Raw genomic sequence first — 16799 nt, 5'->3', positions numbered from 1 at the left:
GTCACCGCCAACTTGGCTGCAAGCTTCATAACCCTCACTCATCCATCCTCTCTTTGTTGTTGTACGTCCCTTACTCGACCCTCAACTCGGCCACCCTGCAATGTGAAGACCAAAGTCCTACGAGTGTTCGTTTCTCTTTCCTATAACCCTACGATCCTACACATTACACCTGGCCGTGTCCCTCCTTCTCTCTTGCGTCTCGACGACGTTCCTTCCCGGCATTCCTCGCTGTCACCTAGCAGACCACCCGCCCCACTGGTGCCAGCTCCCCCACCAACCGCAATCGACTCGTACACGACCCTACTGTACCTATAATCCTATTATACCGTCGACCTGAGCTCACTCTGCCTGGCATCTGAAGGCTTTCTGAGAGCTATTCCATCGAGTCTGATCGGGTCATTCACGCTGGGACCGATCTCGTGACTCACTGTTGTGGTGTCATTGGGTCAAGGTCGAGTCACGTTCTGCACACCACAACAAATACGCCAGGATAAAGGAGGCACTCGTCCTTTGAGTCAGGAAGATTGCACCATACAAGTCGGGTCTTCTGTTCTCCCGTCGGTCAAGCAGCTCCTTCCGTGGCAATCCGCCGTGGCAGCCTGTCGACAGGCACCGGAAGCTCGACAGCAGCGTGACACATCAATCCTCAATCCCGGTCACATCGACTACTTCCAACTCACAGGTCGTCTCGCCTCGCCTCCACAACCTCACCTCCTTTGAAATCCCTCCGATCTCTCCTTCACCATCTCCCATTCATTCTTTGGCTCTCTTGCCGGAACCAGTCCAACACCTCACTCGATCATGACACAATAACTTACGCTCTCTACGCCATTGCTTTTCGACTGTACAACGAGCCCAGGCTCTGCGTCAGCGATTATCGCTTTCCTTTGTTTTAACGATACGACCTATATCACCTCTATGAGCCTCTGACGCTGCACGACGACTAGGAGTTCCGTGGTTTCCTCTCGACCGGGCGTTTTCTACACATGATAAGCGGGGTGGTTGAAGAGTTCAAGTTGCAAGGCGGTTTTATGCTTGGTGTCCTGGTGGTTGCAGTTCCTACACTCGACGTTGTCTCTTCCGACTGAGCTTTTTCGGCTCGTACAAGCTCTACGCATCCGACTTCCATTCCTGTCTATACTCTTGTACAAACTTCTCCTGGATCGTACTGTCTGCTCAGTCACAAAAGTCAAAAAGTTATCGTCTTCCAAATCCAAAACGATAGACCGCTGCAAAGAGATCGGGAAGATTGGAATTGCACATCAGCGATGGAGTGCATGAAGGATGATTTCCGTGCGGACCAGCTCCTTGGCGGACGTTTTCGGACCATTGCTCCTCTCAATCATGGCTCATTCGGGATGGTCTTCCTCGCCGAGGACACTCTGACTCAACAGCACGTGGCCATCAAATGCCTCACTAAGCCCTCGGCCGTGTCTCAGCCTACGACTCAAAGTACGGATGAAGGTGCTGAGGAACTTGCTTGCCATGCCATTTTGAAGCATCACGACCACTTGGTGAATCTTGTTCATCACTTTGAGACAGACTCTCACACCTTCCTGGCCTTGGAATACTGCTCTCAGGGCGATCTCTATGAAGCCATCCGCTTGGACCGTGGACCTTTACAGACAGAACATGTTCGACGTTTCATGTTGCAACTCATCAGTGCTGTACAACACATGCACGCCAATGGTCTGTACCACCGAGACATCAAGCCTGAGAACATCTTCTTGACGCAGGATGGTTCTGTCAAGCTCGGAGACTTCGGCTTGGCTACCAGGAGTCTCTGGTGTTACGAAGCCTGCGTGGGAAGTGACCGGTATATGGCTCCCGAACAATACGATCCTGCCGGCATGGGTTATTCTCCAGCGAAGGCCGATATCTGGTCCATCGGCATCTGCCTGCTCAATGTTCTCTTCGCGAGGAACCCCTTCGTCACGCCAACGGAAGATGATGTCCTATTTGCCGACTATCGGCGCGATCGCCAATCCTTGTTCGACATCTTCCCAAACATGTCGCAGGACACGTTCGAAATCCTCTCGGTGGCCATGGCTGTGGACCCTGCCAAGCGCGACTTAGCGGCGGTGAAACAAGCCGTGCTTCGAGCGGTTGCTTTTACTACAGAGGACGAGTCTTTCGATGACTTCTTCTGCTCTGAAGAGCGGGATGTCGTGCGGGCCAGTGCCAACCGTGAGCCTTTACGGACCCCGTCGATCCAGAGTCCTCAGCTCGATGGCGAGTCGTTCCCGTGGGCCAAGGCTCTGCACGCGAGTCCTGCTCACAAGCAGCAGTTGGCGAGCATCCCGGACATGTACGAGGAGGAACTCTTTGACTCTGACAAGAGCATCAAGCTTGGCGAGTCTTGGTACTCTGGTTCCGGCAACACACCATCGTTGGCGTCAGTTTTCGACTCGGCTTATGGTTCGTTCAAGTCGATGGCGATCAAGCGGCCTGCTGGTCGGAGTCCACCCCAACCAGACCCACTGCCCATCCCCAACTCCCTGCCTACCCGCCCGTCTCGGCCTATTCCTGCCATGTCGTCCGTCTTCGGAAAGAAGGGTGATGACGCAGTGGCCAAGAGCTGGAGCGACATGTTTGAGGAAGATGAGGAAGAGTCAGAACGTGAGGCTGAGATGAAGTTTCGACGTGAGAACAACTCCCGAAGCTGGAGTCAAGATAGTCGCAAGGCTCTCCCGGTACCCCCTGGCGTCCTCTGCGAATCCAAGAGCCGTTCCTCCAGCAACGCTCGTCGTAGCCGCACGCCAAAGCCAACGTCGCCGGTGAAGGCCAGCTTCGGAGTCAACGAGAACGACCCCTTCGGATGGCGGATGCGGACCCCTCGACATTCACCAAAGCAGGTTCCCGCCGACAAATGGGCTGCTTTGGGCAACAAGAGACGGAACTACCAAACCGAGCCCGAGGTCCAGACCAAGAAACGATCTATGACAACAGGATCGCGCAAGAGACCGACACAAGGATTCGGACATGAGCATCATCACAATCCAAGCCATCGACGGGACAGCCGAAACAAGGTTCGTCCCGCGTACTTGGATCAAGATTGGCGACAGCAACGCGTGATCGACTCATCCGCGGATGAAGACGATCTTGAGTGGGTTGGAGGTTGGCACAACTTCCATTTGTAATTCTTTGAGCATCACCTTGTCAGCTATATTCGAACTTTCTGCGTGAACCAGGCGAGCTACAACCTCAGGGGAGGAGAATCTTGTGTTTTTGTTGGATGGTCAGGGGACGACCGGAAAAATACTCCACACCACCCTCGCTTTTGTCTCGATTGGAACCTTGACACTGATGACTTTGCAAACATGGGCCTGTTTTATTAACGAGGTGTCACGGACTGTACCAACAACATTCAAACTCAAAAAATACCCTGGACAAATGGCATTGGGGCTTGCGGCTGCGAGTATGGTTTTGAAGTTAGCATGATTCGACAGAGGAAGCATTATCAGGTACGGAGGCGACAAGCTGTTAGGCGGGGAAACGGTTCACCATCGAAAGATCTGGAGAAGCTCATCAAGGTGTTTGAAACAGGCGTGTGCTCTCTTGAATTACATCAATTCTCCCGGACGAGGACTTCACTTTGTTGGCTTGGAGAGAGCTGGACGTGCTGGTGCCAGCAAGAGTAGCTAGATTGATACTTTTGGCCAGAAGTGGCATGTCTTCGACAATGGAGAATTTCAACCCTCTCAATCTAAGCTCATTTGCGGTGTCTCTCGCGGTCGCTGTGTATTTTGGTACTGTCAGGGCGGTTGCGTTCCATCCAGGCATTACCCCTACCGATGGCTGACTGCTCATAATTTGGACCGTCCAAGACCGGCCACGACCGCCCTCTTACCTCGCTATCCCAACGATGGGCGTCTTCCCACTAACCCTGATCGGGGCCTCACCCCTGGATAACAGTATAGTTACGGCTCGGGTTGGGTGCCAGGCCGAGGCAAAACCCTCGCCAACCCCGACTCCAATTCCCCAGATCAAGCATCCAGCCGAAGCTATATTTCTCCACATCTTCCTCGCCTCGTTGTTTCCCTTCTTTTGCAGCCGAGGACATTGTTAAGTTTGTTTGATTGAAAGAGGGCATTCGTCGAAGATATCTGGGCTGCCTGTCCCGTAGGTGTATAAATCCTCAACCTTGCCTCTTGATAGAACCTCTAGGAGATTACATACGAGTCACCGTCACGTCCACCTCCATCCATCATGGCGACCCCCGCAACTCAGAACATCCCGCCCATTGCCCAGCCGTTTGTGTCGCAGCGGGCAAGAGACCTCCTGGACAAGGTACGGATTCTTGCACAGTCGTTCCTAGAGCCCGCCGACGAACCCGACATCTCCTCCGTTCACGCATCCGTCAAGACCCATTCACGACTCACTCACCACTTACTCACTGCGCCCTCACTGACCACTCACCCACTCACTTCACCCACTCACTCACTTACTTTTCCTAGGTCTACACGTTCGTGGACGAAGAATGCATCCCCGCCGATGTGGTCTACTCCTCACAGATCGGCTCGGGCGACGCACGCTGGCACGGCCACCCGTCGGTCCTGGACGAGCTCAAGAAAAAGGCGCACGCACTGGGCATCTGGAACATGTTCCTGCCCAAGAACCACTTCAAGGACGGCCCGCAGTTCACAAATGTCGAGTATGGCCTGATGGCCGAACAGTTGGGCAAGAGCATCACCGCCAGTGAGGTATGTAGACGGAGCAGGGGGATAAAGAGGACGAGCGCTTCTTGGTGTCGAACTCGCCACTAACAGTCTCTCTCTTCTGCATTAGGCGTGCAACTGCGCGGCACCCGACACGGGCAACATGGAAGTGATCGCGCGGTACGGCTCAGCGGCGCAAAAGGAGCGCTGGCTCAAGCCCCTCCTGGCGGGCCAGATCCGGTCAGGCTTCCTGATGACGGAACCGGACATCGCGTCGTCGGACGGGTCGAACATCCAGCTCCGCATGGAGCGACGCGGCGACCACTACGTGCTCAACGGGTCCAAGTGGTGGTCATCCGGCGCGGGCGACGACCGCTGCAAGATCTTCATCGTCATGGGCAAGACCGACCCGCACAACCCGGACAAGTACAAGCAGCAGTCGATGATGCTGGTGCCCGCGGACACGCCGGGCATCCAGGTCCACCGCATGCTCAGCGTGTTCGGGTACGACGACGCGCCGCACGGCCACGGGCACATCACGTTCAAGGACGTGCGCGTGCCGCTCGACGCCATGATCCTCGGCGAGGGCCGCGGCTTCGAAATCATGCAAGGCCGTCTGGGGCCCGGCCGGATCCACCACGCCATGCGCGCCATCGGCGCCTCCGAACGCGCCCTCGAGTGGATGATCAACCGGCTGAACGACGAGCGCAAGGTCCCCTTTGGCAAGCCCTTGTCCGAGCACGGCGTGCTGCTCGAGTGGGTGGCCAAGGCGCGGATCGAGATCGACGCCTCGCGCCTCATCGTGCTCAACGCGGCCATCAAGATCGACCAAAAGGACGCCAAGTTTGCGCTCCGCGAGATCGCAGAGGCCAAAGTCAAGGTCCCCCAGGTGGCGCTCGAGGTCATCGATCGCGCCATCCAGGCCCACGGCGCCATGGGCGTGTGCCAGGACACGCCGCTCGCGAGCATGTGGGCTCATCTGAGGACGTTGAGGATTGCTGATGGACCTGATGAGGGTGAGTGCTCTATACGTAGCACGATGTCCCGTTTCCCTGCTGTCTCGTCCTGCTTGCCCCGCGTGATATGTTTGTTACATATGACATGTGCTATTACCTTATCTGTCAAATTGTCATCGTCCCAGACTTACTGACATGTTGCCCACAGCGCATCTCCACCAACTCGGCCGCCGCGAGAACAAGCAGCGCAAAGACGAGATCAAGGCCCGCATCGCGCGCCAACATGCCAAGACGGAGCAAATCTTCCGCGAAATGGGCATCGAGAAGCAAGAGTTAGGCGCCGCAAAGTTCCGACCAAAATCCAAGTTGTAGACAGACGGTCCATGAAGGTTCGGTAGGGGGTGGTGCGGTTGCGGCCATGTCGAATTTCGAACGCGAAGAACCCATGCATGTCCTGTGCAGCGTGCATTGAAAAAGTGTAGTGTTGTGCTTTTGCAAGGGGGGTTCCTCTGAACGGGCAGTGCGCAGGGGAGGCCTGAAAGGAGACTTGGCTGCCGAAGTCAGTCGCCCTAGGAACGAAAGAAGGGACGGAAAGTGAAAGGTACTGTAGCCGACCACGAAAAGAAAAAGAAAGTACTGTACTCCGTAGGTGGAAGAGAGTGACGATGGGAGGGAAGGAAAGGAAAGGATGTGTTCGCTGATTCAACGTGCTGCCATGCTGCAAGCGTTGGAGGGGACTGGAATGAGCTCGCCAGGTTTTCCTAGGATACTGTAGATAGACTCCTACAATACTCTGCACCAGAGGACCCTATTGATCTATCTATGAGGTATCTACCTATACAGACAATCTTCAAGACCATCGTCATCTCTACAGAAAGGGAAGAGGAGAGACCTGTTCGTGTATATATTTGACGTATTTTGAATGGTTACCAAGCTCTATCTATCATACGCACCAACAGGCCTGCCTATCTATCTATTGATCTACGAGATATCTACTCCGTACCTATATAGACAATCTTCAAGGCCGTCGTCATCTCTAAAGAAATGGAAGAGTAGAGATGTAGAGACATATTCCGTATGTGTTTGATTGGATAATTACCAAGGTCCATCTATATCATACGCAGGCACATACTCCCGTACAGACTACCAGCAATGGACCCTTGATTGAGATTGATGGCCTAAAGGTGTACGGAGTACACGGTACATATGTAAATCAATATTGAGGCAATTACGACACACGGGGACTCGCGCGGCAACAACGACAACAACAACGACAACAACAACAACAATATAAATTGCTGTGCGAGCACACCATTATCGTACGGGATCTTCTTTTGTGTTTGGGCCTGGATAAAACAATAAAGGAGAATCCACTGTGTCCTCCTGACAGTAAACTCTCGTTCCTTGTGGTTCCAAGCCCCACGACTTCCGCCCAGGAAAGAGACATTTGGCCATATGTTTAGAATTGCCCAAATCAATCACTATCATCAATGACGAAGGCGTCGTCCACACTCGCGCCCGGCGCACTACTGGCCGCTCGACTGATCTGGGGGTTCGAAGCCGGTGTGGCTGCATCTTCGTACTCATGCTGATCACCCTGTAAATATCGTGCCGGATACCGGTAGCCCTCGTCTTCCTCATCCAATTCTTCTTCATCCTCATCCTCATCCCCATCCTCATCCTCATCCTCGTAGCCTTCTTCGACGAGGTAGGATTCCTCATTTTCGTCCTCTTCGTCGAGTTCATCTTCGTCTAGTTCCTCCTCGTCCTCGTCGTCCGCGTGGTTGCCATTGGGCTCGAAGCGGCGAGGGTGGGATCCAGGTTGTCCATGGAGTTCTTCTTCCTCGTCGTATGACTCTGCCGTATCACCGTCGTTCCCAGACAGGTCTTCTACTTCTTCCTCGTCGGAATCGACGGTCTGCAACAACTGATATGGATTTCCGCCACTTTTTCGAGCCGTCGGCTTTGGCTTTTGAGGTGTGGCCACCTGGATATGATGAGATGCAGCCCGAGGACGCTTCAAAGCGTGGAGGGCAGCCTTGTGGGCACTCGAAATCTCATCCGAGGATTCCACATCGTTGTGCGGCCGTTTCCTTCCAGGACTGGAATGTGATCCGCCACTGTAATTGAGCGCACTTTTCTTGGACATGGCCACGGCGACGTAGTCCGCCGTCGAGCGTAGAGGTTTAGTGGCTAGCCCATGAGCACCAGTCTGGCGGATGCGTAATTCAGTCCTTGACAATGTAAAGCCAGGCTTTGTATCCGCCGGAAGGTATTCGAATCCATTGACTTTGGCCAGACCACTTGACGACACAGGACTGCCAGCATCAAGACTGCTCTGGCTTTTTCGGAACTCATCGTCCTGGGCGATCTCTTTCTCCAAAGTGACAGCTTGCTGCTTAAACCATTCGGTCTGCTCAGCCATTGCCTCTCGTGCCTCTCGGATCTGCTTAAGAAAGTCGTCTTCGACAGAGGTAGGAGCAGGAGGAGGTCTCGTCCGCGGTGTCTGTTGAGTCTCGGTTGTTTGAGCACGTGGCAGTGGTGGCGGTGGCATCGCCGTCGGCGGACTCTGATCCGAGGTTGAGGTTCGGAGGCGACGATTGGCTCTGTTAATGCTTGCTTGTCTTTCTTCGGCCTCTCTTCGTCGACGGAATGCCAGTGTCTCTTTCGTATCCGGTACGATTGGCGTATCCGGATCAAGACCCATAGCCTTGAGCCTGAAATAGTCGGTGCGTGTGGCATCCAGCTTGTAAGACGACGCTGATTTGCGCAAGTCTGAGTTGCTGGTCGATCGTCCCAGGGTTGAGGCACGAGAGAAGATCGAGACATGTTGAGGTGGCCTGGAGGTGGACGAACGAAGGCTAGCACCAGACGGCGCGCCACCACCCGCTGTTGGACTCGAATGCGCCGAGGTGCTCATCGTCTTCGACCTCTTGTGACCGGAGACGGAGGTTGCTCCGTTGGCCGATGCTACGGTGCTGGCTCTCAGGTCTTGACCAGAGAAGCTCTTGCGCTTTTGTCCAGCAACCTTGACCACTTCACCACCGTTCGGCATCGTAGAAGGTTCCTTCTGCATTTTGACGGCCTCTTCAACTTCCTTTTGAAGCCGTCTGGACTCTTGAGCTGCCTTCAGGATCTCCTCCAGCTCTTCATCACTTCTTTGCTTTCTTGCTTGTTCAGCTCTGATTGTCTCTGCAAAGAGTTGGCGTCTGTTCTTCGCGCGTCGATTGAGGCTATTGTTCCACGCTCGTTGTCGCCAGAGGTGGCCGAATTTTCGTGCAAGGATACGTCCACGGATAGATGCTAGATTGCGCGGTTAGCGTTGAGTCTTGGCGAGGCCGATTTTGACTTACCAATGGCTGCATCACGTAGCTCCTGTTGGTGCTGTCTAAAGGCGGTCGTCAACACTTCCCGCAGGGCGAACTCCAGGAAACTGTGAAGGAGGCCGTTTGGCTGAGTGAATCCAACACGGGCCACATTCGCAGCGAGTCGGTGACGGTCAGCTGGGGTAAAGACAGGCTGGGCTGGGGTTTGGCGGGGAGAATGTGGAGGAGTTGTGCTGCGCGGAGGTTGAGGTGAGGCCGGGGTTGGTGCTAATGGCGGCTTTGCAAAGTGCTGTTGTGGGGAAGTGGTATCAAGGGAAGGCTGGAGATCTTTTTTCGAATCGAAGAATGGTTTGAGAGAAGTCTTGCCAAATCCAGTGGACGTGGGAGTGGATTCTTGTGATGGTTCAGTGATGGATGGTAATGAGGGGCCTGCACCCAAAGCTGGCTGAGCTGGTGGTGATTGAGATGTGAGCCAGGCCGGTGGTGTAAATACGGACGTCTCAGGTTTATTTTCTGATGACTGATGTGGAGGATTGGACGTCGCAGGTAAGTGAAAGCCGGCGAAGGGAAATGGGTTTGTCGATTTCGTATCTATTATGGAAGAGAGGTATCAGTGGCCGCTCCCAAGGGCAAGACGCTGCAAGCACATTGAGAGCAAGATTGGAACAGAACATACCTTCGTGTGTTGCTGGCGCGGGGAGTATTGACCCCTGTGTCGCGGGTTGCTGGCCGAAGAGAGGTTGAAAATTACTCCCCGATGATAAAGAGGGAGGCGCCGTTGTCGTCGATCCCAAGTTTGTCCCGAAAGCGGGTGCGGCAGGTTGCTGAGGCTGGGATGCAGAAGCGGACTGCCCAAAGTTCCAACCGGAGGGAATTGTGGACGACGCAAAGCCCGCTGCGGTTGATTCCGTAGATATGGAGGCTGTAGGTAAGCCAAAAACATCAGACGTCGAGGTTGCTGACTGTGGCTGTAGGATTGTCGAATTTCCAAACGTTGTCGTCAGTCCAAACGGAGAGCTCGTGGCACTAGAGCCGAAAGCGCCAGAATCAGCTGGCTTGTTAAAGCTTGACAGGAACCCGGATGGCGTAGCTGTCGTGGAAAACCCAAAGCCGCCGGAATTGGAAGGCTTTCCAAACGTCGATGCCGTTGTAGCTCGGTCTGACGTAGTATTGCTTGTACTCCCAAAGCCTGCAGATACCGTCGACGTGCCAAAGGGTGACGCCGTTGCTGGCTTTCCAAAGGTCGACGAGGCTGTAGTGTTCCCAGATGCTGGTGTGAAGACCGAGGCGGTCGGATCAAGCGAAAAGCCGGGCTTTGAAGAATTCGCGGGAGACGGGGCGGGCTGGTCGTCGGCGACGAACATGCTCTCGGCGTCGTCTTCAGGGTCGTATTCGGCTCGTCCATCTTCTCCTTCATCGGATTCGATCGCGCCCGACCGGATCGCGTCAGCCACGGTCACACCGTTGACCACGGCGGTAAAGGTCCGGCGGTATCTCTTCTTTTCGACGTACTTGTGGGAAAAGACCTGCTGTCCGGGTGTCGATGACTCTAGGCAGATATCAGAACTTGCTCTCGAAAAGTGGCGTGGACACGGGTATACGCACTGTCCAAAGACATAGCAGAGTTGGCCCGGAGGTCCAGGTATCCCCCTCCATTCTCGTCAGTGGCGAAGGACAAGTCAAAAGCCTCGCAGAATTCCCTGGTTTGGTCTTCCGAGTCAAACCCCAGGAAGTCCGTCACGTCGTTGAGGCTCCACTCCCTGGATCGTGCTTGTTGACCCAGAGGTGACTGCTTGAGTGATCGCCACAGAGCGTCCAAAGCCGCAAATCGGACCTCGGCGAAGTACATCTCAGCGAGACACGCCATGATATACGGCACAGATCTCGAGGCAAGGACATTCCAAAAGCTCCCTCCATTGCCCTGCGCGATGGCAGCAGTCGCCAAGGGTTGTAGAGGCCCAAGAGGCAGCGTGGTGTTTCCTGCAGCGGCATAGAGCTTCAATGCCGTCTTCACTCTTTGGTCGTTGAGAATGCTGGCCGGCCACGACTGCATACGGTCTTCCAAGTTCGGCGTCTGAGATACGATCTCAAAGATGACGAGATATGCCCTAAACTCTGCTTCGTTGGGAAAGTTGACGCGGTCTCGATGGTCGTCGTAGTAGTACATCAGAGACAGCAGTGTATTGTTGAGCTGCTCTCTCTCTTGAAAGGCGTCGAAGTGCTCTCCTTCTAGGAGGTTGTCGGGATTCGACAGCTGGTGCAGGGAGAGAACATGGAAACGGGCGATTCGCTCGTAGCACTCAACGGCAAGCTTGACATCCGCAGCATTGGTGACTTGTTGGATGGAGAAGTCGTTCCGGATTCCTCGAGTTCGATCCCAAACAAACTTTTGTACCGTGGCCAGTCGTTCGGCACCACCAATCACCTTGTCAAAGAGGTAATCCAGTGTCCGCTTGAGAGTCTCCGGCGTCCGGATATCCGAGGGCAATTGCTCGTCGTAGCCCGCAGCAGAGCGACGAAATCGTTTGACCATGCGATCTTCCGCAGGCCAGTCCTTCCCGTCTTCATCATCGCGCTCCTACACATGCCTTTAGCAAATGGCCTGCGATCAACATACTGGTATACTCACCTTCTCCGCCCTGTCGACCATGTTCTGGACAATGCGCTCCACTCTTTCAAATCGCGGACACATATCCGTGCAGGTGCCGACCGGGGTGATGGCTTTATCCAGGCTTGTCTTCTTCTCCGGATCTGCCAAAAATCCATCACGGATTGCTTTTGCACGTTCCTCTTCGCGGCTTTGCTTGAGCTATAAGGGGTTATTCGCACGTCAGACACCTATATGCGTAGTCGTGATCAGCCAGACACGGACGGGGGAGAGACGCACCGTCTGAAATTCGGCATATTTGGTGTTCATGAGGTTTCGGTCCCTCGCGGGTGCCGGAGACCCTCTTCGGGACCCAGACGTCGACGGCTGCGAGTTTGGGGCATTGAACGTCTTCGAATTGTTCGCAAACCCACGACCACGTCCTCGCTGGCTGGGTGTCGAAGGTGTTGCCCTGCCGGCTCCGCGCCCTGGCTCGAATCAGTCCCTGCCTTCGCCCTTCGTTCACCACCTCAGAGGCGCACTCACCTCTTCCTCGCCCAGTTGTCTCAGTGTCCGCTCCTCTCTTGAGATCATTCCGGATGCGTTGCAAAAGACCTTCACCAGCGGGGCTTGCGTCCCTCGCATTCCCATTTGCGCGAGCCGTGGCGGCGCCCCTGCCTCTTCCGCGGGGGTTGGTGGTTTCTCGAGCATTACCGCGACCTCGAGCAGTCGAGCTCGACGTCCCTCGTGCTCCTCTGGTCGAGCTGCCACCGCGTTGGCCGCGGGTGGCCTGCGGCGTCGACATTTGCGCAAATTGTGTCGATCAACATCGGGGAGTTGGCATGCTCGAGCAAGGATGCGTATCGGCCGGAGATGGGATGGGATGGGGAGGCGAGGGGCGAGTGAGTCGAGAACAATTCAATGTCAAGTGACGAGGGAGGGAGAGATGGCGGGCGACTGGCGGATTTGTCGCGTTGAGGTGAAGGAATTCACAAAGCAAGCCGCGCCCGCGCAGGCAGCTCGGCACCGGATGGGGGCGCCTGGAACAGAAGCCCGGCACCATTAGCTGGGCTTGCTAGGCGGGAGCCCCATACTGCACGCGGATAGCATTCTAGGCCAGCGAACTCAATATCAACAACACTACTCGTACTCTGTTCACGAGTCTTCCTCGAGTTCTAGGCGTCTGCTTGCCTTCAATCCATTGCATCGGACATGCTTCATGTCCAGTATCTGATAGAATCTACACCGTCCCGGAAATGCCTCAGCACGTGCTCACAACCATCATGAGAATCCACCACAGGCAGTAACTTCGCTGAACCCACACGAGGGTAGAAGGCAAAAATGGCAAAATCGCTTGCGAACAACAAAACCATTCAGATGCCGAAAATTGGACTAGTGATCGTCCCTTGCCTTGCGGCGACAACGATGCAGTGGGGAGCGCCGTCCGCCAGCATGCGAGAAATGCTGCCCGTTTGCAGCTGAATTCATTAACGCACCAAAACTTTTCCTTTTGACTGGATCAAACCGGGATGGACGCTGTGCGATCCCCTCGAACACGGAGACACGATGTCGAAGACGCGCCCCAACAAGAAATGCAGACGTAGACGAAGAAGTATTCAAAACCAAGGAGACTCGTGCGACGGTTTGTCGGTAACATCGACCATTACTTCCCTGGGGAGAGCGGTTATGGCGCATTGAGAGGCCGCGGTGGGCAGCACTGGGCCAGATCAACGTTTCTGAGACGTGGGTCCAGTATGGGTGACTATAGAGCTCAGGAAGTGCTGGCACACGATTGTGTGTGGCTCTTTTGCTGAATGTGCGCCCCTCGATAAAGGGGGGATGAAACCCACAAGTCGCCCAAGTCGCAGAATCAATAGAAATGACCGCCCATCATTCCCATGTTCACATCTTGGGTCGGCATCATCGTCGGATGCTGTGGGTCTAGTGCGCGGAAGGGCAAATCACGACGTGTGCCGTCCCCATAGTCATTATATTGTACGGGGCTGAGCATGGCTGGGTGCATCCCGCCTTGCAGATCTCGAGCCGCGTCGAGCCTCTCTGCACCGAAATATGGATGCCTCATGCTGGATGGTGTCATTGTTGGTGGGATGCCGAACATCTCTGCTGGGGGATCCGGTCCCATGTCCGGTGGTATCTCTGGCCAATTCGACAGGTGCAAATTTGCAGCCGGGTGTCCGCTGTGCCCAGTGATATGCATCAGTTCTGAGGTGCCAGTGTGATTTTCCATACGTCCAAACGTGAGCGAAGGCAATCGTGGAGTCATTCCCACGAGGGACAGCATTGCCGCATCCCCGTGCGGCATTGAACTCTCCATACTCATCGACAGCTCCGGACAAAAACTTGCCTCTGTGTGGATTGGGATGGATGGTGGCACTTGTCCTCCAATGAAGCTCGGCCGTGATCGACGAGTGGCCATACGACGTCCGGGAAACGACATGGTGTCGGCTGAGCCGCGTAACCTGCTGATCGGCACCGAACCATCAAAGGTGGCTTGATCCGCAGGGGACGTTTGTGTCGAAGTATCCGGGGTAGGCTCCCGATTCTCGGCCGCTGCATCCGAACCTTCACTAGATATACCTGGCACGTTGCCCTCGAATTCGAGCTCGTCATCTTCGGAGTTAATCGCGCCCAGTTTTGAGGGAGCAGTGTTGCTGAAGTCAGCGAGGAAGATGAGCGTGTCGCCATCTGCCAGTGTTAGTTCTGCGACAAAGCTCGACTGCAGGTCAAGAGGACCGACCTATTTCGCCAGCAGCATACTGCTCTTGCATCTGCCGGGTTCTGATGATCTGCTCAATCGTATCCCAACGTTCATTGGTCAACTCGCGCTCGCCTTTCTTCGGCTCCAGGCACTCTAACAGATCCTGAGCGTAAACGAATTGCTGGTGCACAGGATCGGGCGGTGGATTGGTGACCACTGGTTGGGGGGTGTTCATGAGCAGATGCACCAGTAGCTGTGTCCTTTCTACACCTGGTCAGCATGTGTGTCCGGCTGTGGAGGACTTGGAGTGGCGTACCGTCTTTGCCGATATGATCGGGTTCTCGGTGACGGACGTCTAGGACCACGGTCATGTCAGTCCACCACACCGCAGCTAGCTGACACTTGCCCGGGCAGATAACGTACCGATGGGCCAGTAAGGCGGCCTCGTCCGATCTGAATCGGGCGTCGTATTCCGCGGCATTTGGCCATTATACGGATGGGTCGATTGCTTTGTCTCGTCAATCCACAGCCCCGCGCGTTTTCTTGGTGGCGGAGACCTACCTTCTTTGGGTGGATTTTCTTGATCCAAATCTTGGCCACCAGGCGACATGATACCTGTTGCAATCCCAAAAATGCATCTCTGTACCACTCGGCCAGCGCCTTGTCATCATCGACACGTATCTGCGATGCAGAAGACTCGACCACTCTGACTCCGCCACCGCCATGTCGAGACTTGGCATAGGACGGATCTTGCAAGGCGCTCTTTCTGGACCTGTGGCGCTTCAGAGGACGTTGTACCGAGAGAGAGATCGAGCCACCCGGTGCACGAGCCTCTGCGTCAGTTTCTGCTTTGAACACTTTGCCACAATGTCGAGAGGAACCACAAGAGTTGCCTGTAGATGTCAGTCACTGCGCCCAGGGATCCCGCGGATCACATACCCTTGCCACTGGGGGTGCGCATGGACAGGAATTGAGTAAAGGTCTCTTGGGCGTCTCGGATGATGGTCCATTTGTCCTTCTTCAGATTGGGGGAGACGACAATCTCGGGCACGCCTCGAGGGCCCGGCACCAGTCCAATGAAATCTTCGCAGTCAGCGACAAGTTTCTTGATTTCATTCTGCAAGCCGTTGTTAGCCGACCGGGAGCCTGGTCTGTCGCCTCGGCTCAAGAGCTCACAATCAAATGCAGTTGCCTCTCTTCCCTTGACAGTGCAGGGACCACGATCGCAGCTTCGGCCTTTATGTCTTCCTTTCTGTCCGCTGAGGTAAGACCCGTCTGAGGCGAACCCATGTCCAAGGTCATGTTGATCGGCCCGACCTGGTTGACATTCAACGTCGGACCTGCGACGGCGGAGAGTAGCGTGGCCGGGTCGACTTCTATGTATCCCAGCGGTCGAGGCGTAGAAGATAAGTGGGGGGATGGGCTCGAAAGAGCTATCCCAGGAGAGTTTCAGCCTAGGACGAGACAACAGTTAGCAAACTTGGTCCGAGCCGAGAGCAAAGAGCGCGCCAGTGCACCACTAGCCCGTTCCCACGGCACAGCGACAAAGCGTGACGGCGGCGGCGACAAGCAGAGGGGCAATCGTGGCAATCGTGGCAATCGCAGCCACCCAGCTTATCGGCTGCAGCTCTTAGCGGTGAGCTGGTGGAGACCTGGGGCAGAGGAGCTGGTGGAGCGCAGGCCGTTTGAGAGATCAGCAAGGGGCCACGCCCCGGCGGACCACACAGGTGCTTGTCCAACGGCGGCACCCCTGCGACCAGAAGGCCCCCGAGCCTATTTAGCTTTCGCTGTTCGGTCTACAGTGGAGCGAGATGCACCACCCGCGCCGGGGGAAACCGCCGTTGCAGGCTAAACCGTAACAGTCCTGTAGAGCTCCCCACTTGTGCCGCTCAGTGCTGAATCTGTTGCCGTCGACGCGTCAAGGAAGACGACATGTCCAAAAGCAGAGGCTCAAGCGAAGTGGCTTCGTGACTGACCTTTCTGAGCTGGGCGTGGAGGGGAGTATTCTGATGTGACGATGGCCAGAGCACCCGTAGCTGTTGTGTGGAAATAATTGTGGCGGTGCGATCGAGGTTGCTGCAGATGCGTTGTTGGATATGCGTGTTGAATATGCGAACAATGGGCAGGACAGCCTGCCGGAGAACAAGACGAGACCCCCAAAATACTGATCAAAAACAAAGACAGAGCCGGCCAGTCGAGATAGAGAAGGAGACACGCAGCTCTAAGCGGCCAGCATGGCAGTTCTTGCTTGCTGACGACGGGTGAGCGCGGGGCGTCAAGGAAGAGGTCGAAAGAAGATTGTCGAGAGAGAGATTCACTTCAGCAGAGTTCAGGAAATGGACGCTATAACGACCGTGACGACGTTTGCTTGGGCTCTGCTGTCGCACCTCGTGTTGATGTCTGGCTGACGGCAGCGCTTAGGGCGAATGGACAGACAGGGTACAGGAGAACGGGTACCAGGAAGGAGGAGAGAACTGCATCTCTCGTGCCGTCGAGACGGAGATGTATATGCAATTCTCAATTGGACGAGGGCATGCACGCAGCCAATGAGCA

The 16799-nt window shown here is 55.2% G+C and overlaps 4 protein-coding genes across 4 annotated transcripts; 2 read left to right on the top strand and 2 right to left on the bottom strand.

Moving 5' to 3' along the window:
- Positions 1 to 1268: 1268 nt before the first annotated feature.
- Positions 1269 to 3140, top strand: G647_05334 (uncharacterized protein; the record flags this gene model as incomplete). The annotated part of the gene is made up of 1 exon (XM_008729665.1): positions 1269 to 3140. The coding sequence occupies one exon, from the start codon at positions 1269 to 1271 to the stop codon at positions 3138 to 3140; it is 1872 nt and encodes a 623-aa protein (XP_008727887.1).
- A 1069-nt stretch (positions 3141 to 4209) lies between these two features.
- G647_05333 (uncharacterized protein) lies at positions 4210 to 5986 on the top strand (the record flags this gene model as incomplete). Its single annotated transcript, XM_008729664.1, has 4 exons — positions 4210 to 4290; positions 4458 to 4703; positions 4789 to 5674; positions 5823 to 5986. 4 exons carry the CDS (start codon positions 4210 to 4212, stop codon positions 5984 to 5986), a joined length of 1377 nt encoding a protein of 458 aa, XP_008727886.1.
- A 1102-nt stretch (positions 5987 to 7088) lies between these two features.
- Positions 7089 to 12332, bottom strand: G647_05332 (uncharacterized protein; the record flags this gene model as incomplete). The annotated part of the gene is made up of 7 exons (XM_008729663.1): positions 7089 to 8917; positions 8968 to 9453; positions 9617 to 10489; positions 10546 to 11518; positions 11570 to 11749; positions 11828 to 12015; positions 12074 to 12332. The coding sequence occupies 7 exons, from the start codon at positions 12330 to 12332 to the stop codon at positions 7089 to 7091; spliced, it is 4788 nt and encodes a 1595-aa protein (XP_008727885.1).
- Positions 12333 to 13397: 1065 nt separating this feature from the next.
- On the bottom strand, positions 13398 to 15548 carry G647_05331 (uncharacterized protein; the record flags this gene model as incomplete). Its single annotated transcript, XM_008729662.1, has 7 exons — positions 13398 to 14233; positions 14286 to 14510; positions 14563 to 14601; positions 14670 to 14754; positions 14808 to 15139; positions 15186 to 15363; positions 15423 to 15548. The coding sequence occupies 7 exons, from the start codon at positions 15546 to 15548 to the stop codon at positions 13398 to 13400; spliced, it is 1821 nt and encodes a 606-aa protein (XP_008727884.1).
- Positions 15549 to 16799: the final 1251 nt, after the last annotated feature.

This window comes from Cladophialophora carrionii, assembly GCF_000365165.1.
Source record: "Cladophialophora carrionii CBS 160.54 unplaced genomic scaffold supercont1.4, whole genome shotgun sequence".
Lineage (NCBI taxonomy): Eukaryota > Fungi > Ascomycota > Eurotiomycetes > Chaetothyriales > Herpotrichiellaceae > Cladophialophora > Cladophialophora carrionii.
The sequence above is the reverse complement of the archived record's forward strand: the minus strand, read 5'-3'. Positions and strand labels throughout refer to the sequence as shown.